The sequence below is a fragment of the Poecile atricapillus genome, chromosome 27 (assembly GCF_030490865.1).
Source record: "Poecile atricapillus isolate bPoeAtr1 chromosome 27, bPoeAtr1.hap1, whole genome shotgun sequence".
NCBI lineage: Eukaryota > Metazoa > Chordata > Aves > Passeriformes > Paridae > Poecile > Poecile atricapillus.
Genome location: NC_081275.1, coordinates 2,681,190 through 2,700,983, shown reverse-complemented (window position 1 = coordinate 2,700,983; position 19,794 = coordinate 2,681,190). Strand labels below are relative to the sequence as shown.

At 42.3% G+C, this 19,794-nt stretch overlaps 2 protein-coding genes across 2 annotated transcripts; both read left to right on the top strand.

The window, feature by feature from the left end:
* The first annotated feature begins 9,130 nt into the window (after nucleotides 1-9,130).
* Nucleotides 9,131-13,507, top strand: KRT20 (keratin 20). Its single transcript, XM_058858114.1, has 8 exons — nucleotides 9,131-9,553; nucleotides 10,310-10,392; nucleotides 10,598-10,754; nucleotides 11,266-11,427; nucleotides 11,509-11,634; nucleotides 11,779-11,999; nucleotides 12,559-12,599; nucleotides 13,249-13,507. The coding sequence occupies exons 1-8, from the start codon at nucleotides 9,131-9,133 to the stop codon at nucleotides 13,344-13,346; spliced, it is 1,311 nt and encodes a 436-aa protein (XP_058714097.1). The 3' UTR covers nucleotides 13,347-13,507.
* A 2,165-nt stretch (nucleotides 13,508-15,672) lies between these two features.
* Nucleotides 15,673-18,560, top strand: LOC131589015 (keratin, type I cytoskeletal 12-like). Its single transcript, XM_058858115.1, is given in 7 exon segments — nucleotides 15,673-15,873; nucleotides 16,220-16,302; nucleotides 16,532-16,688; nucleotides 16,956-17,117; nucleotides 17,216-17,341; nucleotides 17,703-17,985; nucleotides 18,463-18,560. Coding segments are annotated over 7 exon segments (1,095 nt in total). The 5' UTR covers nucleotides 15,673-15,687.
* The last annotated feature ends 1,234 nt before the right edge of the window (nucleotides 18,561-19,794 follow it).

Sequence of the window (19,794 nt, the reverse complement as noted above, 5' to 3'; positions counted from 1 at the left end):
AGAGCTGTGCAAAGATAAAATCTGGGCAAGGAAAAGAGAAAAACCATTAGGATGTTTAGATGAGGAAGAGTGTAAGGCAGAAGGAAGAGAGACCAAATGGAATATAATGAGTGTGTCAGGGATTTGCATTCCAAAGTCACCGTCTGCGTGTCCAGGGCAGTCTCGCATTCATGAGCGACATTGTCATCGTGTTCTGTCATCCCCACACACCGTGGACTCCCACAAAAGGGCTCCTGTTACCTGCCTTGCTTTGAAACAGGGCTCACAAAGGAAAGGGGAAATCTCAAAGGAAATGCAGATTAAACTGAACAAAGTCCACTTCTGTCATACTGTGTTCTGCTACTGGCATGTTCCAACCAGTTCCTGATCCCCCCTTGCCCCCCGCAGCCCAACTCTCCACCCTTGTTGCACAAAGAGATCCCAAAAGCATTGGATGGATTACCTAATGGTTTCTTTAAACTGGGTAAAACTTGTAATACAGGATTAGTAACTCCTGGCTAATTAAGAGTGTCCTTCCTTATGGCTTACCAGATCTAACAAGCCAGACCTGGTGTTTGCAGCATCTGGACAAAATGTGCCCAGGTCTTCTTTTCTGTGTTATTTAAAGATATGTTCATTTATCAGATTTACATAGCTGAGCCACATTGCTGTGACACAAATAATTATAAAAACTTCTAAGTAGCCCCTTATTTCTACATCAAAGCAAAGTATGTGCTTTGTGCTGGGTTATTGTGCTGAACTACAAGAAAGAAGGAAAAGCAAATAATTGAAGTGCCTTATGGAACACGCCTGCCCTTATTTCACATTCCCGAGCAATGCTCTGGCTTTACTCTGCCCTGGTGTCCCCTCACCATGCAGAGGTGAGATACACTCCCCATGCCTTGTGTCACACTCAGCTGTGGTCCCAGAGGGGCTGGATAAGAGGCAGCAGAATTCCTGTTCTTCTCTGCTGAGAGGCAGCAGAATTCCCACTCCACTCCAGCACTCTGATGATTTTAACTTTCTCTTACACCTGCTCTGCTGCACTCTGTACAGGCCACACCAGTACAGCTCACAGCACCATGCACACAGCTCACTGTTACTGACACCATCCTGCACTGACAACTCCAACACAGCCATTCAAGTTCTTTTACTACACAGAGTAAACCAATTAGTCCTTAAACCTACAAACAGGCGTTACACCATATTCTGTTTGTTTCTGGAAAAAAATGCTTATTTCTGGAGAACCTTTCACAGCTTCAGATTGCTCTGTACAACTGCAGATCTCCTTTGTGTTGAACAGCTTGTGACACCGTGTCACCAGCCATGTGTGCCCGGTATCTGGTGGTTACTCATTACCTCTGAATTTGTGCTCTGGTAGATAAGCTATGCATTCCTAAATATATTTAGGGTGGGTCTGCACCCTAAATAATAAATAATGATGCTAATATTTACCACTTGCATGCACTGTTAACATCACATTCTCACACCACGCTGAGAGATGAAGTCAGGGAGATAATGAATGGGGGCAGTATTATCATTCCCATTTTATTGCCTGAGAAATTGGAAAAAGAGATGACATAAATCGCTCAGGGCTGCATAGAAAGTCACTGAGAGCCACTAAATTAGAATCCATCACTTCACAGCTTCTACTTAGCCCAGTTATTAGATAATACAACTTCCCAAAGAGCCATTTCCCACTCACAGCAATCCTGTCAGTGTCTGATGGCTCGGAAGAGATAATGCCCTTGATTCATTCCAAGTGTTTATGGCTGGTCAGGACCCTGCACATACTCTGATGATGTTCTTCAGTGTACCTGTGCCAACAGCCCGACTGAAATGAGTCCTGTGCAGAACCCTGTGCTGGCAGCTCTGGCAGCTTTGTAGTATTTGGGAGACTTCAAGAGCACAGGTGGTGCTGTTTCTGATTTCAGGACTGTGATGATGTATGGCTTGAAAAATGACTTTGTTAATTCATTGTATTGAAACTGATCAAACTCTGCCAGCTCATATTTGTTCTCCTTCAATATTCCATACACACAGAAGTGCCATTTTGACATGAAGAAAGTGATGGACTCAGCCACAAAGAAAGTGCAATTTGAAAAATATGAAGTATCACTAAAAACAACATTCTCCAAGTGAATAAACTTTATTTCCCATAAATGGAAAAGGATAGCAAAGAAACATGAGCAGGAGAGAACAGCATTTCTCAGTCTAAGTGAATGATGCAACAATACTTCTGCAAACCAACAAGATACAGGAACTCAGCCTATAAAAGGAGGCTGAAACCATCAGCGTTCACAACCGGCTCCTCGCAGTTTCACCTGCCATTTAAGGCAGTCCTGCATGGAATAATCCTCAGCATGATTTCCAAGAGCCTTGACTGCACTCCAGCCTGGGCATGAGTCACAGCTCATTTCACTTGTAGAAATGTTAAAACTTATTAAGGTGTATTACAATAGGCAGCTTTGGTAAGTGAAGTGTTGATCCCCTGGAAGAAGTGTGCGATGAGGTAATGCAGTCATGGTTTGTGCTATTAATCACACATTCTTCTGGGGAGCTGGCCCCACACTGCTGGGGTTCAGCCTTATTTATCAACAGCCACATCTGTAGAATGAAAATTTTTGCTTTCTGCCTTTCTGGTTAATGCTGATGCAAAATTAACAAAGTCATTTCAGAAAGAGAAGAAAAGAAATCTCACCTTTATAGCACTGCTAAGCCCACGGGTTCTATGGATTATTGAAGCAGAGAGAATAGGTAGAAGAGCCGGTAAAACATTTCACAATGTCCACACCCTGACCTATAAAGGTTTCTAAAGTTTTGCTAGGAGATGCCTGTTCCTGTGTATGAATCATTTAGAAAAAGGACGAATCTATAAACAGAGAAGCAAGGAAGGAATAATGCTGGAGAGGCTGCACCCCCTGATCCCCCATTTCATGCATTATACAGCAAAAGCATCTTAATTATTGACTCTACCTGGATGTTTGGCTTGGTGAAATCCCAGCTAAAGTTTTACCATGTGTTGTTTCCTCATCATTCCTCCCTCTGTAAAATTTTTGATTCTTTTCAAGCTGTACTTTTACGATATCTTTAATTGTGTGACTATACTGAAATGACCTACTTGAGCCACTGGCCTAGGACTGGCACAAACCAATTGTCTGCAAAAATATTCCATGAAGCAGAAGCATCAGTGCCAGACAGTTTGGAGTGTCCCTATGGCAGGAGGTGAGAAATATGACCTAATGGTGAGGCAGGTGCAGGGCTGCTTCTTCTGGACATGTTAATTTGCTTTTTGAATGTCTGAATATGCATCAGAACCTTAAAGGCACAAAATCATAACACCAGCTGTGGTAAAGACACTTTCAATAACTATATAGACTTCGGGGGTAAATTTTTTGGCTTTCCAATGTCCTAAGGACAAGTCCAAAGGAGTCAATGTGATGGGTTGTAATTAAGCTCTATAGAAAGCAACAAAAATGAGGAATATAATTTGGAAAAATGTGTTTCAATTAAGAGGCATAATTAGCTGGAGCAGGCAGGGAAATGGAGAAACAAACAGGCTGAAGTAGCTACTAACTACAGTTCTTCCTTGGAACAGAAGTTAAAGGTGTGCTGCCTTTAGAGAATTACCAGCTTTGGCTCAGCTCTGCACCCTTGAACCAACATATGAGAAAATAAAACATCAAGTGTATCAAACAAAAAACTGGGAGTGACTCTTGCCAGAACGATTTCAAAGCAGGAAATCTGTAACATTGCTGCAAGCAGACAGAAATTGTGATCTTAAAGTTACTCTGTGCAGGAAAGAAAACAAATTCTTATGTCTTATTAATGACAACAATGACTAATTTTTGAAAGCCATTCCATCACCCAGGCTCTGCTGCCAGGTTAATCTCACAAGAGACAGTCTCAAGACATTCTGAGAATGTATCCTCTGCTATTGTACAAAACAAAAACCTTAAAAACACAACCAAATAAACCTTTTCTTTAATGTCTACAGCCTATTGCTGCCTAAAAATTGAGATACTCAAGCATCAGCCATATAAACGGGTGTAATTCAAAAGGATAATGAACACTCCTTATTCTCAAAGACTAATTTAGAATTTAGAAAGATAGCCCATTCTTCTTGCCATTGCTTCCAAACCCACTCCATACACAGCACTGAACTCCTTAATTATGGCTGATGGTTCTGAAGAGAAATATTCCTTTGAACGTTTGGTCACAAGAGCGATGCAACTAAATTTCCTGTGGGCCAGGAAAGCATATAATATGAGATATTTTGTTATGTAATCCGTAAATTTTATTCTCTCGTTCAAGTTCCGCACGGATTGTCCCTCGGTGCTCAGCACGGGGAGGGCTGGGGCAGCTCCGTTGCGAAGGCCGGTGGTGGCCTCTAGTGACAACCTGGCAGATCCGCACGGAGCCCGGTGCCTGTCCCTGCTCCTGCCGCTCCTCGGGGGCTCCTGCGGCTGGGGAACAACTGCGAACTGGAAATTTCTGCTGCGGTATTTGTGCAATGAACCTTATTAACAGCGCCAGACTTCTTCCAGGGGAGCATGGAGACGGATTTTCTGCCTGTTTCCTTTATTTGGTTTTTTTGGTATCTGCTTTCCTGACACAGATCTTGACCCTGGGAGGGTATTTTGGGTTCCAAGCAGCCCGTAGCTTGCTCCTGGTTGTACAAAACCCGGGAGGGGACTGCAGTGGGATCGCTGGGATGCGCTGAAAGGATCTTAATCCAGAGCAGTCCCCAGACGAGAAACTGCAGCCGTGCCTCTGCCTAGGCACCTCCTGGCATTCTGAGTGCAATTTTACCCTGGGGAAAAATTGAGTTTTTCTTCTGATTTGGGAGCTCCAAGTGTAACACAAGTGAGATCCCCAGAACCTCAAGAAACTTTTTTTAAAGTCAACCAAAAAGTCTACACAGATATGATACACATGATACGTGTTTATACATATTTTTTATGGTGTACAATCAGTGTGTACCTATACTTGCACAGGGCCATGAAAATTGTACTTGCCTCCTGAATCACAGAAATATACAATATTTTTTGTGGATACTGAACTACTCCAGCATTATGGAACTGAGAGAGTCAGTAGGCTGAAACTCTCTCCAGTTCACTGGTTTTCTCATTCCCCCGACACTTCAGTTGCACAGGGTTTTTCCAAAGGAGAGAGATCTGCCAGCAGTCCTGGCAGATTAAGAGCTGATCTTAATGGCACTTTTGGGGAAGAAAAAAGAGAAGGTTCGTTTGTGTGGCCTGGAGCTGTTTTTGTTGGCACTGAGATCTGATTCTGCTCAAGGAGAGCAGCCGAGACAGGAAAGGCAGCTCCTGACTTTCATTTTCCACCTGTGGCTGGGGAGGGATGGAACCCACACACTGCCTCACACACCATTCCAGGAGCTGGAACACCTCTCTAAGTACCATAAATATGCAATGTTTTAACTTACCCCTCTGGTCAAAGCTCCAGGCAGAAAGAAATAAGGTGCAGTGGTTTGATGATTGAGATATTTTCATTGGACAAAAGATAAAAAGGAGAGGGAAATGAGGGGGGGGAAAAATACATGAGACAGACGGTGTAAGATCTTGAGCTGCAAATGTTCAGGGTTTAGGTGAATCCAGCTGAGTTGGTGACATCATCCAGAACTTTCCTCTGATCCCATTCAGCAAAGCACAAAACACCTTGCTTTGCTCTTTGGAGAGAGTAGGCTTCACGGGCATTGGCATTAACAGGAGGGGCAAAGTTAAGTGCAAAGTAGTTAAGAAAAGGAGGGGAATATCTCAGACCCAGAAATGTTGAATATTGGAATAAGGCTGGAACACTGAACACTGAATGCATCTTTCACTTTGCACAGTGATGTCCTTTCAGGACTTTAGTGTAGATCTTCCAGAATCAAACTCTTATGATGCTAAACCCAAACACAGGGACCAACAAAAGGGTGTTGGATTTCACTCCCAGAATGGATCATCTCTATGGACTGAACTAAAAGACTTTGCTTTATTTCAGTCAAAATTCAGTATTTATGTCAGCCAAAAGAAAAGCATCTGTTCTACCTAAAGGCAGCAAAAACGCAGACCCACAGCTGGGTGTGTCTTTTTCCCTTGAACTCTCCAGACTGGTTGCCCATGGCTGGTTAGCACAGGTGAGTCAGATGGAATGGCATCCACATTATCAGAGCCCTGCAGAACTTATCTCCATGGCCCTCTAATGCACATTAAACTTCTGTCACACAGGTGACATTTCTTCATGAAATCAAACAATTCATTAGTGTTGCTATAAATGTTTTATTATGTCTATAGGCAATCCACTCTGACCAAGCACGTCACTGAAGGGAAGTGCTACCCTTGAACCCACAGACTGTCCTCTACAGCTCCCACAATTGAGTCTGGAGCTGAAACTGCTCTGCTGAGCTAAAGCACCAGCAAACTGTTACAGCACTTCTTCAATGCTGACCAGAACTGCAGTACTGGACAAAACACTTCTAGGTTGCCCAATATCTATTTCAATAACTTATTCTCCCAACCAATAAAATAAAATAAATAAAAATTAGGCAGCCTGTGTTCTTGCAGATTAATTCCTGGGCATAGTCCAGGGGTGGAGGACACTGTGGCCACTCCCAGCTGATGCCTTGAGGAGTCCCTTGCCCTCCAGCCCAGCTGGTGCCTTGCTCTCCTGTCACTGCCATGGCCGCAGCTTCACAGCTCCCTCTGGCAGTTTCCAGTCATTGATACAACCAGTCATGATACATGTCATGGAAAAAAGTGTACTGAACCAAAACCAGGAGAAAACCCCATCTCTGATGTGAATCTATCCTGATCCTAGGAAGTATTCTTGCAAATATTCTAGCTTTTTGGGGAGGATAGAAGCATATATAAAATTATAAGACCAGAGAAATTGTCAGTAAACAATTGAGGGATGAGAATAAAAAGAACACTAAGAAAATTCCGTCTTGTATCTTTTCATGTTGGGTTTGCACAATGCCATTGCTTCTTGCTTCCTCTTGTATACATGTTGGATGCTTCTGCTGAATAGTGTAGAGGAAAATAATTGCTGGAGGTTCAGCTTGAACAAAAGCAGCAGAGCCATGACACAAGGCAAATGTCTGACCTAAGCCTGATGCTCACCTTACTTCAGATCACTGACTTCTTTTTTCATTTCCTCACTAAATGAAAAAATAGAACCTCCAAATGATGTTCAGAAAAAAATAACACCAAGGTAACATGGAAACTAATTTTAATACTGAGAAGACAAAGCAGAATGTTTGCTCTTAAATAGACTGCCACACAATCCTGCAGAGATCTAGGCAGTGAGATATAGAGCCAAGGGATGTAGGAACAGCAGGATCTCTTCTGTACTCCTCCTACAGTCTAAAGGTATAGATTCTGCTCTACTAAAATGAGTAATTCTTACTCAGCCCGAATAATTTCAATCATTTCAAAAAATAGCATACCCTGAATGTCTGTAATGACACATCAAATATCACGGCCAGTGTACTTTGGTTTCACATCTCATAAAGGTTTTTTTTATTATGAGTTGCACCCAAAGAAGTTCAAGGTCCAAAGACACTCCACAGCATCCTCCTAGAAAAAAAAAATAAAAATCCTGCCCTGCATACTGATTGTTTCAATTTGGAAGCTGTGTTTCCAGAACAGCCAAGTACAATAGTTTAACTCTGCCTTGAGCCATGACCAGCTAGACTAATCCCTAGCACAGTAACTTAAAAACTTGGCAATACTGATTCCCCAATATATTGGGCATTCTCTAATACCCGACTGTTCTGGGTTGGGTGCTCTCAGAAAGCTGAAGGTGCCTCCAAAACACAGTTCAATGCCTCCAAAGCTCCGTGTCTCACCAATTTCCTTGCCCCAAGGTGGGAGATCAGTACATACAGCAGCTGCTCTCACTAACCAAGCCATGTGTGTTCATTGTTCTACCTGACAACATCAGTAACACACATAAGCACTGTCAATACGATGCCCCAGGAGCTGCTCCTCCACACTGTCCCAACACACACCTGCCACCTGCTCTCCTGCAGCACTAACAACCCCTCAGGTAACGCCATCAGGTCCTTCCCTTGCTTTACAAATTCTCCATGCACTTTCTGTATCAAGTACAGCACAGTCAGTCCAGGAGCCTCCTCCACACCATCAGCAGTAGGATTGTTGAATCTCTTCATGCCATGGAAAGGCAGCTGGTTTCCTGTTAATGACCACAGCCCCTGTGTTGGGGACAGACCCCCCAGCATGGCACTTGTTAGCTGGTAGTTTCTGATGAGGCAGGAGGGAAACTTGTTTTGCTTCAACTTCAGCCACACAGGAGGGCTGGAGGCTCATTCTGCTGGAAGCTGGAACTCAACACTTCCTGCCACTCTATGGACCTCAGCATCTCACATGTGAAACACAGTGGGCTGTGAGGGTTTCCAATATTCTCATTCCTCCTACCTCACTTAAGGACAAAGAAATACCCTTCCCACTCAATCTCAGCTGTACTGAAAGCTCAAATTCCACTTGCAAGGGTTTTCTAATACCAGACGAATGCATATTCAATGCAAGATGATGGCAACAGCCTCCACTCTTCACTGGCAGTGCAGATGTTGGTTTGTGCTTACTATGAAATGAATTCACACAGTAGTACAGATGCCTTCTTTCTAATAATTTATACACTGTTCTAGACTGTCCTGAGGCCCAAGTTATTGCTTACTCAACAGAAATATAAATATTTTAAGTCTCTTGTCACATAGAGGCAACTCTCATTTTAAATTCATGCACTGCGCAGGGGGCTTAGAACCTACTCATTTGTTCCAAAGGGCTACAGAGCAGGTTGGCTGCAGGTACATGGTTATAAATGATTCAACAGATCATTTTTTGTTTATCTGTTATACAAAATAACAAAGCAAGTAAACTATCCAGGGAGTGTTCCTCAAACACAGATGGACAGATGAGAATCCCTTCAAATTATGGGGAGGGGGAGCAATATCCTGTGTGCTCTTTGTGCTGATACCAGTGACACTCTGTGTCAACATAGGTGGGGTTTCCAGGCACTGTGCTTCCTCTTGGACCTGTATAAAGGTGCAGAGTGCACACTCAGCTGCTCACTGCTGTCTCTCTCCGTGCTGATTTACCTGCTTCAGTCCAGAAGACAAAGAGCACAAATGGCATTCTCCACCCGCAGCATCCAGTGGAGTACGGGCAGCCGTGTCCAGCCCCCTGCACCCAGTGTCAGTAGTCTGACCTCCAGGAAAATGTCCATCCAGAAGATCCAGGCACCCAGTGTCTACGGGGGAGCCGGGGGCTATGGCACCCGCATATCGACCAGCACCAGCTCTGGCCAGGGCCTTGGAGGGAGCCTCCAGCTCAGCATCACTGGGAGCGATGTGCTGCTGGCTGGCAGCGAAAAATCAACTATGCAAAACCTGAACGATCGCTTGGCTGCGTACCTGGAGAGGGTGCGCTCACTGGAGAAGTCAAACTCCCTGATTGAGATGCAGATCAGGGAATGGTACGAAAAGAACACCGTAAGAACAGGGCAGGACTACAGCTCCTACTTCAAAACAATTGAAGAGCTCCGAAATAAGGTAAGAGATTCTAGAGCCCTCCATAAATATAGGAATTGCAATCATCAGTGAGATAGAGAATAATCTGCTGTAGAAAATGTACTTTTCCAAATTGTAATTGGCCTAGCTGGGAAGAAGTTTATTTTTGATCAGCTAGAAATAAGTGGCAGATCATTTGTAATACCAGATATATACCTGCAGTTGTGAATAATCTCATACCTGAAAAACTTGTGATTCAAAATTAATTAGTTCTATGATATTTGCCTTAGATGGCTTTAATTAGAGAAAGTACTAATGGTAATCTACATATTTAAATATAGTTTAGCGATAGTGTATTTCAAAGTGTTTTTTCAGAAAAGAGGAAACACTCAGAATAAAATTAAAGACCACTATTTAAAATAGTAAATTACCACTGGAAACAATAAAATATTCCAAACAATCAACTGAAACGCTTGTCAAATCATGTTTCCAGAACTTCCTTCAGTCTTTTCCCTTTTATTTTTTATCAGTTCTACTTCCCAACATTTAAAAGCAGATCCCTTCAGAGAGCAGTTCATCCCAACTATTTGATACTCTTATTTTATGGCAGGACAACTTGTCTTTTGGACATCCCTAATTATTTTCATGCACTTCAAATGGATCTTAGCTTAAAGCCAGCGGACCAACAGACAGCTGAAGTGAAGGAGGATGAAGCCCACTTACAGTATTCATTCCCAGGAAAAGATCAAGTGTAAATTTCTATGCAAAGTTTCATTGCTTGTCCACCATTCCCTTTAGATTTCTGCTGCCCAGATGGAAAATTCCAGGCTTGTCCTGCAGATCGACAATGCCAAGCTGGCTGCTGATGACTTTAGGCTGAAGTAAGTTCCACGATTTTATATCAATTCTCTTTCATGCTCCTCTTATTTAGGAAAGCTTCCACTTATTGGAGCTGATGCCAAGAAGTGAACATTTTCCAGCTTTAAGTTTAATGAAAATTTCACAATGACTGTGGTAGTTAGTGATTCTAACATTTACTCCAAACTGTTGCATTCCAATGATGACAAAAGGCATTACATTGTACAGGTTTGAGAACGAACACCTGCTCAAGCAGAGCGTGGAGAGTGACATCACCGGACTGCTCCGTGTCCGTGATGACCTGACTCTGACAAATGCTGACCTGGAGTCTCAGATTGAGAGTCTAACAGAGGAACTCGTTTTCCTTAAGAAGAACCACGAGGAGGTGAGAGCAGCTGACCACTGCCAGGGAGAGGGATTTTGAGTGGCAAACACAACCTCACTAGGGAACATTTCTATCCTTCCTGGAAGCAGCGTAACCATATGTGGCCCTAAGGGACATTCAAGCTGTCAGGAATCGAGGGCTGAACACTCCTCCATTCCAGGAACGGAGGAGTGAAGGTATCCTCTAAGAAAAATTTATGGTTCAGGAATTGCTACCTCAAAAAGTATGCAAATGGGAGCCACGACTTCTGCCCTCATTCCACAGGTTCAGTTTTGAGGAAATAATTTTTATGATACATTTATCTATGATATAACATTTATTGCCATAAAGTAAGCAAGCTGTTCCAAGATGAGGTGCACTAAATAGTATTTACAAAGTGATTAAGTTGTCTTGCCCCAAGGTACTATTAAGGATTAGTCCTATGCGTGTAGATGTTGAGTTTGTGTCCAAAGGAGTGCCCAGGAGTGCCAGCAGCCAGCAGCTGGTGCTAACACAGTCCCCATTGCTGCAGGACCGTGACAGGCTGCGCAAAGAGGCGAGTGGCTCTGTGAACGTGGCGGTGGATGCTGCTCCCGGCATTGATCTCGCAGCTATTATGGAAAACATGAGAAAGCAATATGAAGAAATGGCAGAAAAGAACCGCCAAGAAGCCAAAGAACATTTTGAAAAGCAGGTAAAGTCAGCTGCTTAAACACCAGTAAGAACCTCGGTCATGCCTGGCTGCAGTTCACAGTCCCTCCATTCCTCATTCCAGACAGTAGAACTGAACCAGGAAGTTGCCCTCAATGTTGAACGGCTGGAGGTCCAAAGGAAAGAGATCACGGAACGGAGACAGGTCTTCCAGAACCTGGAGCTGGAATTACAGTCCCTGCTGACCATGGTAAATAACAAAAAGCAAAATAAGGACTGTGGATAGTAGGGAGTTACACAGATAAATAGAGGAATGAGGGGCAATCAAAATGTTATTTCAACAGAAAAATGTATCCTCTAAATAATATGTCACTGTTCTTGCCATGGACTATAGAAACAGACCCTGGAAGGCTCTGTGGCTGAAACAGAAGCACGGTACAGTTACCAGCTTGACCAGATACAGGGAGCAATTTCCAGTCTGGAGGCTCAGCTGAGGCAGCTCCGAGCTGACATGGAAGCTCAGAACAATGAGTACAGCACCCTGCTGGATGTCAAGACTCGCTTGGAGATGGAGATCGCCACGTACCGCCGGCTGCTAGAGGGAGAGGAAAGCGGGTGAGCACACACATGGCTTTGCGTTTTGGTTTGGGTTTTGTGTCAGATCTGCCTCTCTCCAGCTGCTTTGGGGTGGAGAAGCCCATTGCTCAGTTCTCAGCCACAGAATCAGAGCAGGTTGCTGTTCAGGCTGGGCTGCTGAAGCTGCTGTGGAATTTTGAGGTGGGCTCTCCCTGCTTACAGACTGTCACTCTGTGAGCTGGGGAGTCGGGTAGATGTTCACATGCCAGGAACACCACTAATACAGTTTTCTATCGACCTGTCCATGTAGATTAAGCAGAGTTTGGAACTTCCCTCCAGATTCTACCTGTTCAGGAACTAGATTGGGTGTACCTGTGTGAGGTGAAGTCCTGGCATTGCAGATTAACTGCACCTACAGCTTATGCTTAGCAAGTTTCACTTTAACTGAGAGAACTCATTTTACTGAGTTATCTCCTGACTAAATGTCTTGATGAAAGGGGATTAGCTGTCCTGATCAAACACATGGGAAATGCACAAGGATGTTTGTTCAATACATGATTTACATATATTTACATGTTCTAATTTATAATTTGGACAGGCATTTGGAAGTGATAACGTCGACAACAGAGACTGAAAAAGGTATGTCCCACCAACTTCCTTCTGTTTTGATGGCTGCCTATTGAAATACTATGGAATGAAGTAGCCTGATATAAAACAACAGCTTCAGAGCAGGCAATCAGCCAGTGGAATATCACATCAAGAAAGTAATCAACTGTGTGGGGACTATACAAACCTGAGTTTATATATACAATCAGGTGCCCAGTGTAAAATCACAGACTCACCCATTCTGTGATTCTGTGAGTCCTCAGAGAGCCAAGAGAACAAAAGAGAATTACTGAATTCCCCTCTGGAGAGCTGCAGAAGCATCTGCTTCTCCCTCCTGGCTGCACAGGGAGACTGAGGCTCCCGAGTAACATATCCAGTTTCATAGCAAAAATTTCCAATTTGGTGTAAGTCTATTCCAAGGCTTTATGTCTACAAGTCAGTGCTAAACTGAAGCAAAACTATCAGGAGCACTAGAGAGTTATTGAACCCAGTGTCCACTACAGGCAACATACTCAATATCCAAAAGAGCAGCCACACCCTGCACGCTGCAAAAGTTTACCTCAAGGACCTGAGGACTGAAGATGCTTTTTGATATTTCCTCATTGACTGCTACTACTGCAGCAATATTACTCTGTCAGTGAACTTTGCATTAAATTACTTCTCTTTTCAATTTCCTTAACAGAATCAAGTAAATTTAAGAAGATCAAGACAATAGTTGAGGAGGTGGTTGATGGCAAGATTGTCTCCTCTCAGGTCAAAGAGATTGAAGAAAAGATGTAAATGGCACCAGCAGAAAAGATGCCTCTGAGTTCCCTGGAGCTGATGCCAAAAATAAAAGATTTATAAAGAATCTTATCTAATTCACCCTAAATCCCAGAAGGATTAAAAAACACCAAAATATCAAATCTTTTGTTGTTGTTGTTTTTGTGGGGGAGCATTAATAAAATTCTGTAAGTCAAAACATAGAAGACTTTGGGTTAACTTACATAGTGACTAAGAACCTTGATGAAAAAAAATCAAATCGGCCTGATATGAATGTATAATTGCTTCCAACACAGATAAAAATGGAAGTATTAGGTTTTTAAAATGCATTAAGACATCAGTTCAGCACACCTTTTCTCAATGTGAACTCCCACTCAAACATAAAGCAGCTTCACTTCATTAAAACCTGATTTTCAAATAATTATGAAGTGTCAATTTGCTTTTCATAATATATTAACATGAAAAAATAAACTGAAGAAGCCTTTTTGATATTTTTCACGTTCTGTGAATGATTACATCACCAGGGACTACAGCAAGCCAAGATATTTTATCAAGAAGAATATATTTGAAATGATCTCCCTCTCTTTCAAACCTTCCTGTGCCAATAACGTTCCCTGTCCCATAGGGAGGCCCCTGTGCCACACCTGGATTCTCAGTCCCAGAAGTTTACATTTTCCTCTTGAGAACATAAACACACAAAGCTCTTCCCTATGAAACCTCACCTGTCCAGAGCTATGTACTGAACATAAACAGCTGCCAAAGAATTAATCCTCTGCTTTCACTGCTCCGAGTCACTGAGACCAGGCTATCAGCTCATTTCCACAGAAATGCTTTACTTACACCTTTGATCTTCCGCTCTTTTCTGCCCCAAAAGCACCCCATGCTCCTGGGTGTGGATAAATCAAAAATTAACGCATTTAAATTGACAAATCCAATGATATAATTAAGCCAGGACAAAGGAAAAATAATTTTCCATTTATCAAAATAACTTCAAAAGAAAAACATACTGGCTTGGAAGGGTTCCCATGCCCAAACCTGCACCCAGAATCGCTACATTTGATCTTTAGATTTGTATTATAAAAAGCACCAAATACAGAAATCAGGTTTGTTATTTTGAGATAACAGCAAACTGTTTAGCAGACACAATGGTGAGTTCCCAGCTCCAAAGTACAAATTCTCATATGCTATAGACTATATGATACAGACTATAAGCATATCACTCTGAGGTATTTCAATGATTCAAGGGTTAGGGCATAAACCCAATTCCAAATCTTATTTGGTATATTTATATTTTCATATTAATGATCACTTTGCAGCTCACTGAACATCTATGTGCCCTAGGAGACCTGATGGTCACTTTTCTTACTTCCTATCAAGCACCCATGAGCACTAATCCAGCAGAGGCTCCTGCCAGAAGAGCATTATGAAAAGAAAGGCATTCCTGTCACACAGGCTGAGAAGCAGGGATCAAAGGGATCACTCTGCTGACTTAGCAAACTCCTGTAAGAACAGCCCCAAATGCAGGAAGCACTGAATCTGCAATGACAAAACAATTATTTAGGAGGGATTTAAATGCAAAAAGAACTTTTTGTGCTCCATTGCACATGGCAGAACACAATCATGATATCTCAGCTCCACTCCACCCATCTCCCCTCATACAAATACCTGGAGGGCACCAGATTTCCACTCCCATTGGCAATTTCGGTTGGCACATATCATTTCAGTTGGTCAGAACATACGAAACTGACATCTCCTCCAAACAGGAAGGAGAGAGTGAGAGCTCTCCCCAGGAGGTGGGGACTCCTCCTGAAACACCCACTGCTGTCCCTCTATAAAGCTGACCCTGCTCCCGTTCTGCCCTACTCTCTGTTGTATCCTCCACGGGGCAGATCCAGGCACCTCGAGCACCATGGCCCTTTCCGTGCGCACAAGCGGCGGGTCCCGGCAATTCTCCTCTCGGAGCGGATTTGGAGGGGGATCTCTGAGGATGTCTGGTTCTGGTGGTGGAGGAGGCTTTGGTGGCAGTGGGCTTGGGTTTGGTGGGGGATCTGGTGGAGGGTTTGGCGCAGCTTCTGTGTTGGGTTCAAGCTCTGGCTTCGGTGGGGGCTTTGGGGGCAGCTCAGGTGCAGGATATGGAAGCAGCGGCTTTGGTGGAAGTTTTGGAGGTGGTTTGGGTGGTAGCTATGGAAGCGGTTTGGGCAGTGGGTTTGGAGGAGGTTTGGGAAGTGGTTTTGGCAGCAGCTCAGGTGCTGCTTTTGGAAGTGGCTTTGGTGGTGGCTTAGGGACTGGTTTTGGAGGTGGGTTTGGCCCTGCTGGTGCTGGCGATGGTGGCATTCTTTCTGGCTCAAAAAAAGAGACAATGCAGAACCTCAATGACCGTCTGGCTGCATATCTGGACAAAGTGAGATCTCTGGAGGATGCCAACACCGAGCTGGAGCGCAAAATCCGTGAGTGGTATGAGAAAAGTGGCCCTGGCACTGGCACCCCTGGATCTGGGAATGACTACAGTAAATTCTACCCCTTCATTGAAGATCTTCGAAACAAGGTAGAAAAGCAATGTATTTGTTGTATCTTTATATTTGTAACTCACTTAATAGTATGAATAAAAATAACAAATTTCTTTCAGAAACCCAGAGCACGTTTATCCTTTGGTACTGACACTTGCAGTGACCTCTGTCACCTTGCACTGGTGACATGTGCTGAATTTTTCCTGTACATTAAAGCTGTTCTGTAGCAGTGTCACGCAGTGATTTGTCTAATCTGAATAAAGGAGAAGGCAGTGTTGGATTTCAGTTCTACAAACCCTTGTAAAACACAGAGTTTAAAGCCATTACAAAGCCATGAAGCCTTTGGGCTGTAACATCATTCTCTGAACACTGTTTGTATTCTAGATCATCAATGCAACCATCGACAATGCAAGGATCATTCTGCAGGTTGATAATGCCAGACTGGCTGCTGATGACTTCAGAGTGAAGTAAGGATATCTTAATGCTACAAAAACTCCTACTAATATCTTAAGGAAAAAGTTCTTCGGTATTAAAAATATCTTACCTTGTAGAATACTTGTAATATAATTATTAAACAATATTATAATAATTATGTGTATTAAGTTTTCATATTAAAGCTAAAATAAAGCACATTAATAGTTTGAATTTGACCTCATTGACCATGTAAAAAATAATATTTAATCCCTTTATGCTTAGATACGAGAATGAAGTGGCTCTTCGGCAGAGTGTGGAAGCCGACATCAATGGCCTGCGCAGAGTCCTGGATGAGCTGACCATGACCAGGGCAGATCTGGAGATGCAGATTGAAAGCCTGAATGAAGAACTGGCTTATCTCAAGAAGAATCATGAAGAGGTTATTTTTTTCCTTTGTGAATTCATAACAAGACACATGAAATTGTGAAACATCAAATTACTCCTTTATTTAAACCAGGTCCTGGGTTTCATTATAGGTTTTGTTTGCTGTTATTTTTTGAGTTTGCTAAGTGAAAGTGTGCAAGAAACAAGTTACAGATCCTTGTTGAAACAGAATTTGTATCACATATATTTCTTTACATATATTTTGGTATAACTATTTTGTCTTCTATTAACAGACCCTTCTCTTTATTTTCAATCTCTCCAGGAGCTTCAGGGCATCCAAAGCAGTGAATTTGGCCAAGTCAGCGTGGAAATGGATGCTGCTCCGGGGACTGACCTGACCAAGCTTCTGAATGATATGAGGGGACAGTACGAAGTCATTGCCGAGCAAAACCGTAAAGAGGCTGAGGCGTGGTTCAATGAAAAAGTAACAACCAGAGAGAGCAAACTCAGCAAAATGCATGGGAAAATTAGTTCAATACTTGGAACTGTAAAATTACACCCCATTCTTTCTTGTCATTTCAGAGCGGGGAGCTGAAAAGGGAAATCTCCACCAACACTGAGCAGCTTCAATCGGGAAAGAGCGAGATCACAGATTTAAAACGGACTCTCCAGAGCCTGGAAATAGAGCTGCAGTCTCAGCTCGCCATGGTATGTTCTGGGAAGCTGCTGACTGCTCAGAGCCAATTCGGCAACTTCAAAAGTCATTTCAGACCTAATCCTACTCCACAGAATTGATGATTTGCATTTATTTACGATTAAATCCTATATTCTTTTAGTTCCTAAATAGCAGTAATATAGCTAACTGGATTATAAACAGCATGTCACAAAGCAGATGAGTTTTTACATCACATTTAGGGAAGTGACAAGGGACCATTTTCAAACTGGTGCTTTCAAAAAGAAAATAAAACCTTCTAAGTAATGCAGCTGTGCTCACTCCCTTAAACTACTTCAGTTGGTTTTGTAAAGAGATTTTTTCCTTAACCAGAGATTGTTTAATATCCTTACACAGAAAAAATCCCTGGAAGACACTTTAGCAGAAACGGAAGGTGGTTACTGCGCTCAGCTGTCACAAATCCAAATGCAGATCGGGAACCTGGAGTCCCAGCTTTTCCAGGTCAGAGCTGACATGGAGCGCCAGAACGCAGAGTACCAACAGCTCCTAGACATCAAGACTCGTCTGGAAATGGAGATTGAAACCTACAGGCGCCTGCTGGATGGCGAGTTTGTGTAAGGAACAAAATATCTCCTTGGGTTTATTTTCTGTAGCAAAATCCTTTCCAGGAAAATACCAGGTAAAATAAGTGGAACATTCTCCAAGAGACAGTAAGGCACATACAGTGATCTGAAATATCACTGTGACTGAGGAGAGTGAGCCATTCTGCTCACTGTTTAAAAGATGTATCAATGTCACCATGAAAAGAGAATTTATCCTGATCCTATTGAACACCCTGCAGTAGTGTGTCTCTGATTCCCTTTTAGGGGTGCTGGACAGGGAGTTACATTTGAAAGTTCATCCCTGACAGGGTCCAAATCTCAAACACAATCACTGGACTCTTCCCAAGGTAGGTACAACTTGATTGAATAAAATTTTGTTTCTAAAGTCATTCTTATAACTCGAATAATATATGTTATCCTGTTTAACTACATCATAGAGTTCATTAAAATCAGAAGCCAATTGGAAAGGAAAAGGGGGCACTGGTCATGTGCTGCTTTGGTTGATCATTTTTAATACATTGATAAATATTTTTTGTTTTGTTCATGATGTTTAGATCCAACCAAAACTAGAAAGATCAAGACAATTGTCGAAGAAGTGGTAGATGGAAAGGTTGTTGCATCCCACGTAAAGGAAGTTGAAGAGAAGATATGAGGCACAATCTGATGTGGCAAAGGATCCATTTGCTCCAAGCCAAAATGGATAAATAATTTTATTCTTTTGTATGAAGTGATAAAACATTTGGCTTTGTACTAAGAATCTTTTAGATAAGACAAAGTTGGCACTTCATTCCTTGCAGACATGCAATATATTTTCTGCTTCACTCTATCAGCATTACCTGTATGATTTCCATGGTGTTCTTTAAAAATATCAAATCTCTGTTCAATAACCAGAAATAAGATGCACACATTTAATTAGATCTGCCTTTTTATAATCTTTCGTATTATAATCAATAGATAAAAGAATTTTGCTGTTCTAACCTCATTTTCCAGTTTTCATCCCTAATAAAAAAAACTCAACAAGCTTTAATGTATTAGTGTCCCTTTATTCTCTATGACCCCCTCCCGCTGTGTGGTGAACCAGCAATAAAATATGAACATTGAAAGCAGCTAGAATTCAAAGTTCCAGAAGTTCTAGGAAAGATGCAATTGCTTATACCTACCTACCTTTAGCCTTCAGGAATAGCCAGGTGTTCTCTTCACACCTGAAAAAAAAAGAAAAAGAAAGCATTAGTTTATACTATCCCAAGTGCAATACCTTGTGTTTGTCTGATGGGTTCCTAATGGTTTTCTTATGTAACTGTTCTCATCCCATCAATGACAAACACTGCCAATATTTTGGGTTTAGAGCTACACAGAACAAGGATAATTGAGATATTTGTAAAAAAGAGAGTGGACAACAAAACCTTTCCATCTCAGTCCAGGTCAACTGGAAGACAGTCAGCTAAGGAAAATATAATCCAAACACAGGATCCTTTCATATGTGCCAACAGGCCCAGCCAAGAACAGGGAAGCCTTTTTACACCAAGAGACTTTTAAGTGGTACAATACTTTGACTTCTAAAAAGATGTGTCTTGTGAAAGTTTACTGCCTGTTTTATCATTTCATTGATGTATAGTCTCATTTAGAATGCATTTCTCTCTTTGCTAAATTTTAAATTTCTATTTAAATTGGAGTTTTTTTACTGTGTATTGGCTATTGTGTGCTACTGAGAAAAAATTAAATAAGCAAGAGGTAAAATTAAATAGGTAAGAGTCATTCTTAGCAGACAAGATCATCGGGATCACACAGTGCTCCAGTGAGCAGGACATGAAGAAGCACACCAGGCAACCTGTGCTGACCTGCCTGGGCCCCATATACATTGAATGTTGTGTGTACTGAGCACAACA

Coding starts and splice junctions, on each gene's coding strand:
- KRT20 (XM_058858114.1), top strand. CDS start 9,131: ATGGCATTCTCCACCCGCAGCATCCAGTGGAGTACGGGCAGCCGTGTC. Junction 9,554..10,309: donor TTGAAGAGCTCCGAAATAAG/GTAAGAGATTCT, acceptor CATTCCCTTTAG/ATTTCTGCTGCCCAGATGGA. Junction 11,635..11,778: donor TACAGTCCCTGCTGACCATG/GTAAATAACAAA, acceptor CATGGACTATAG/AAACAGACCCTGGAAGGCTC.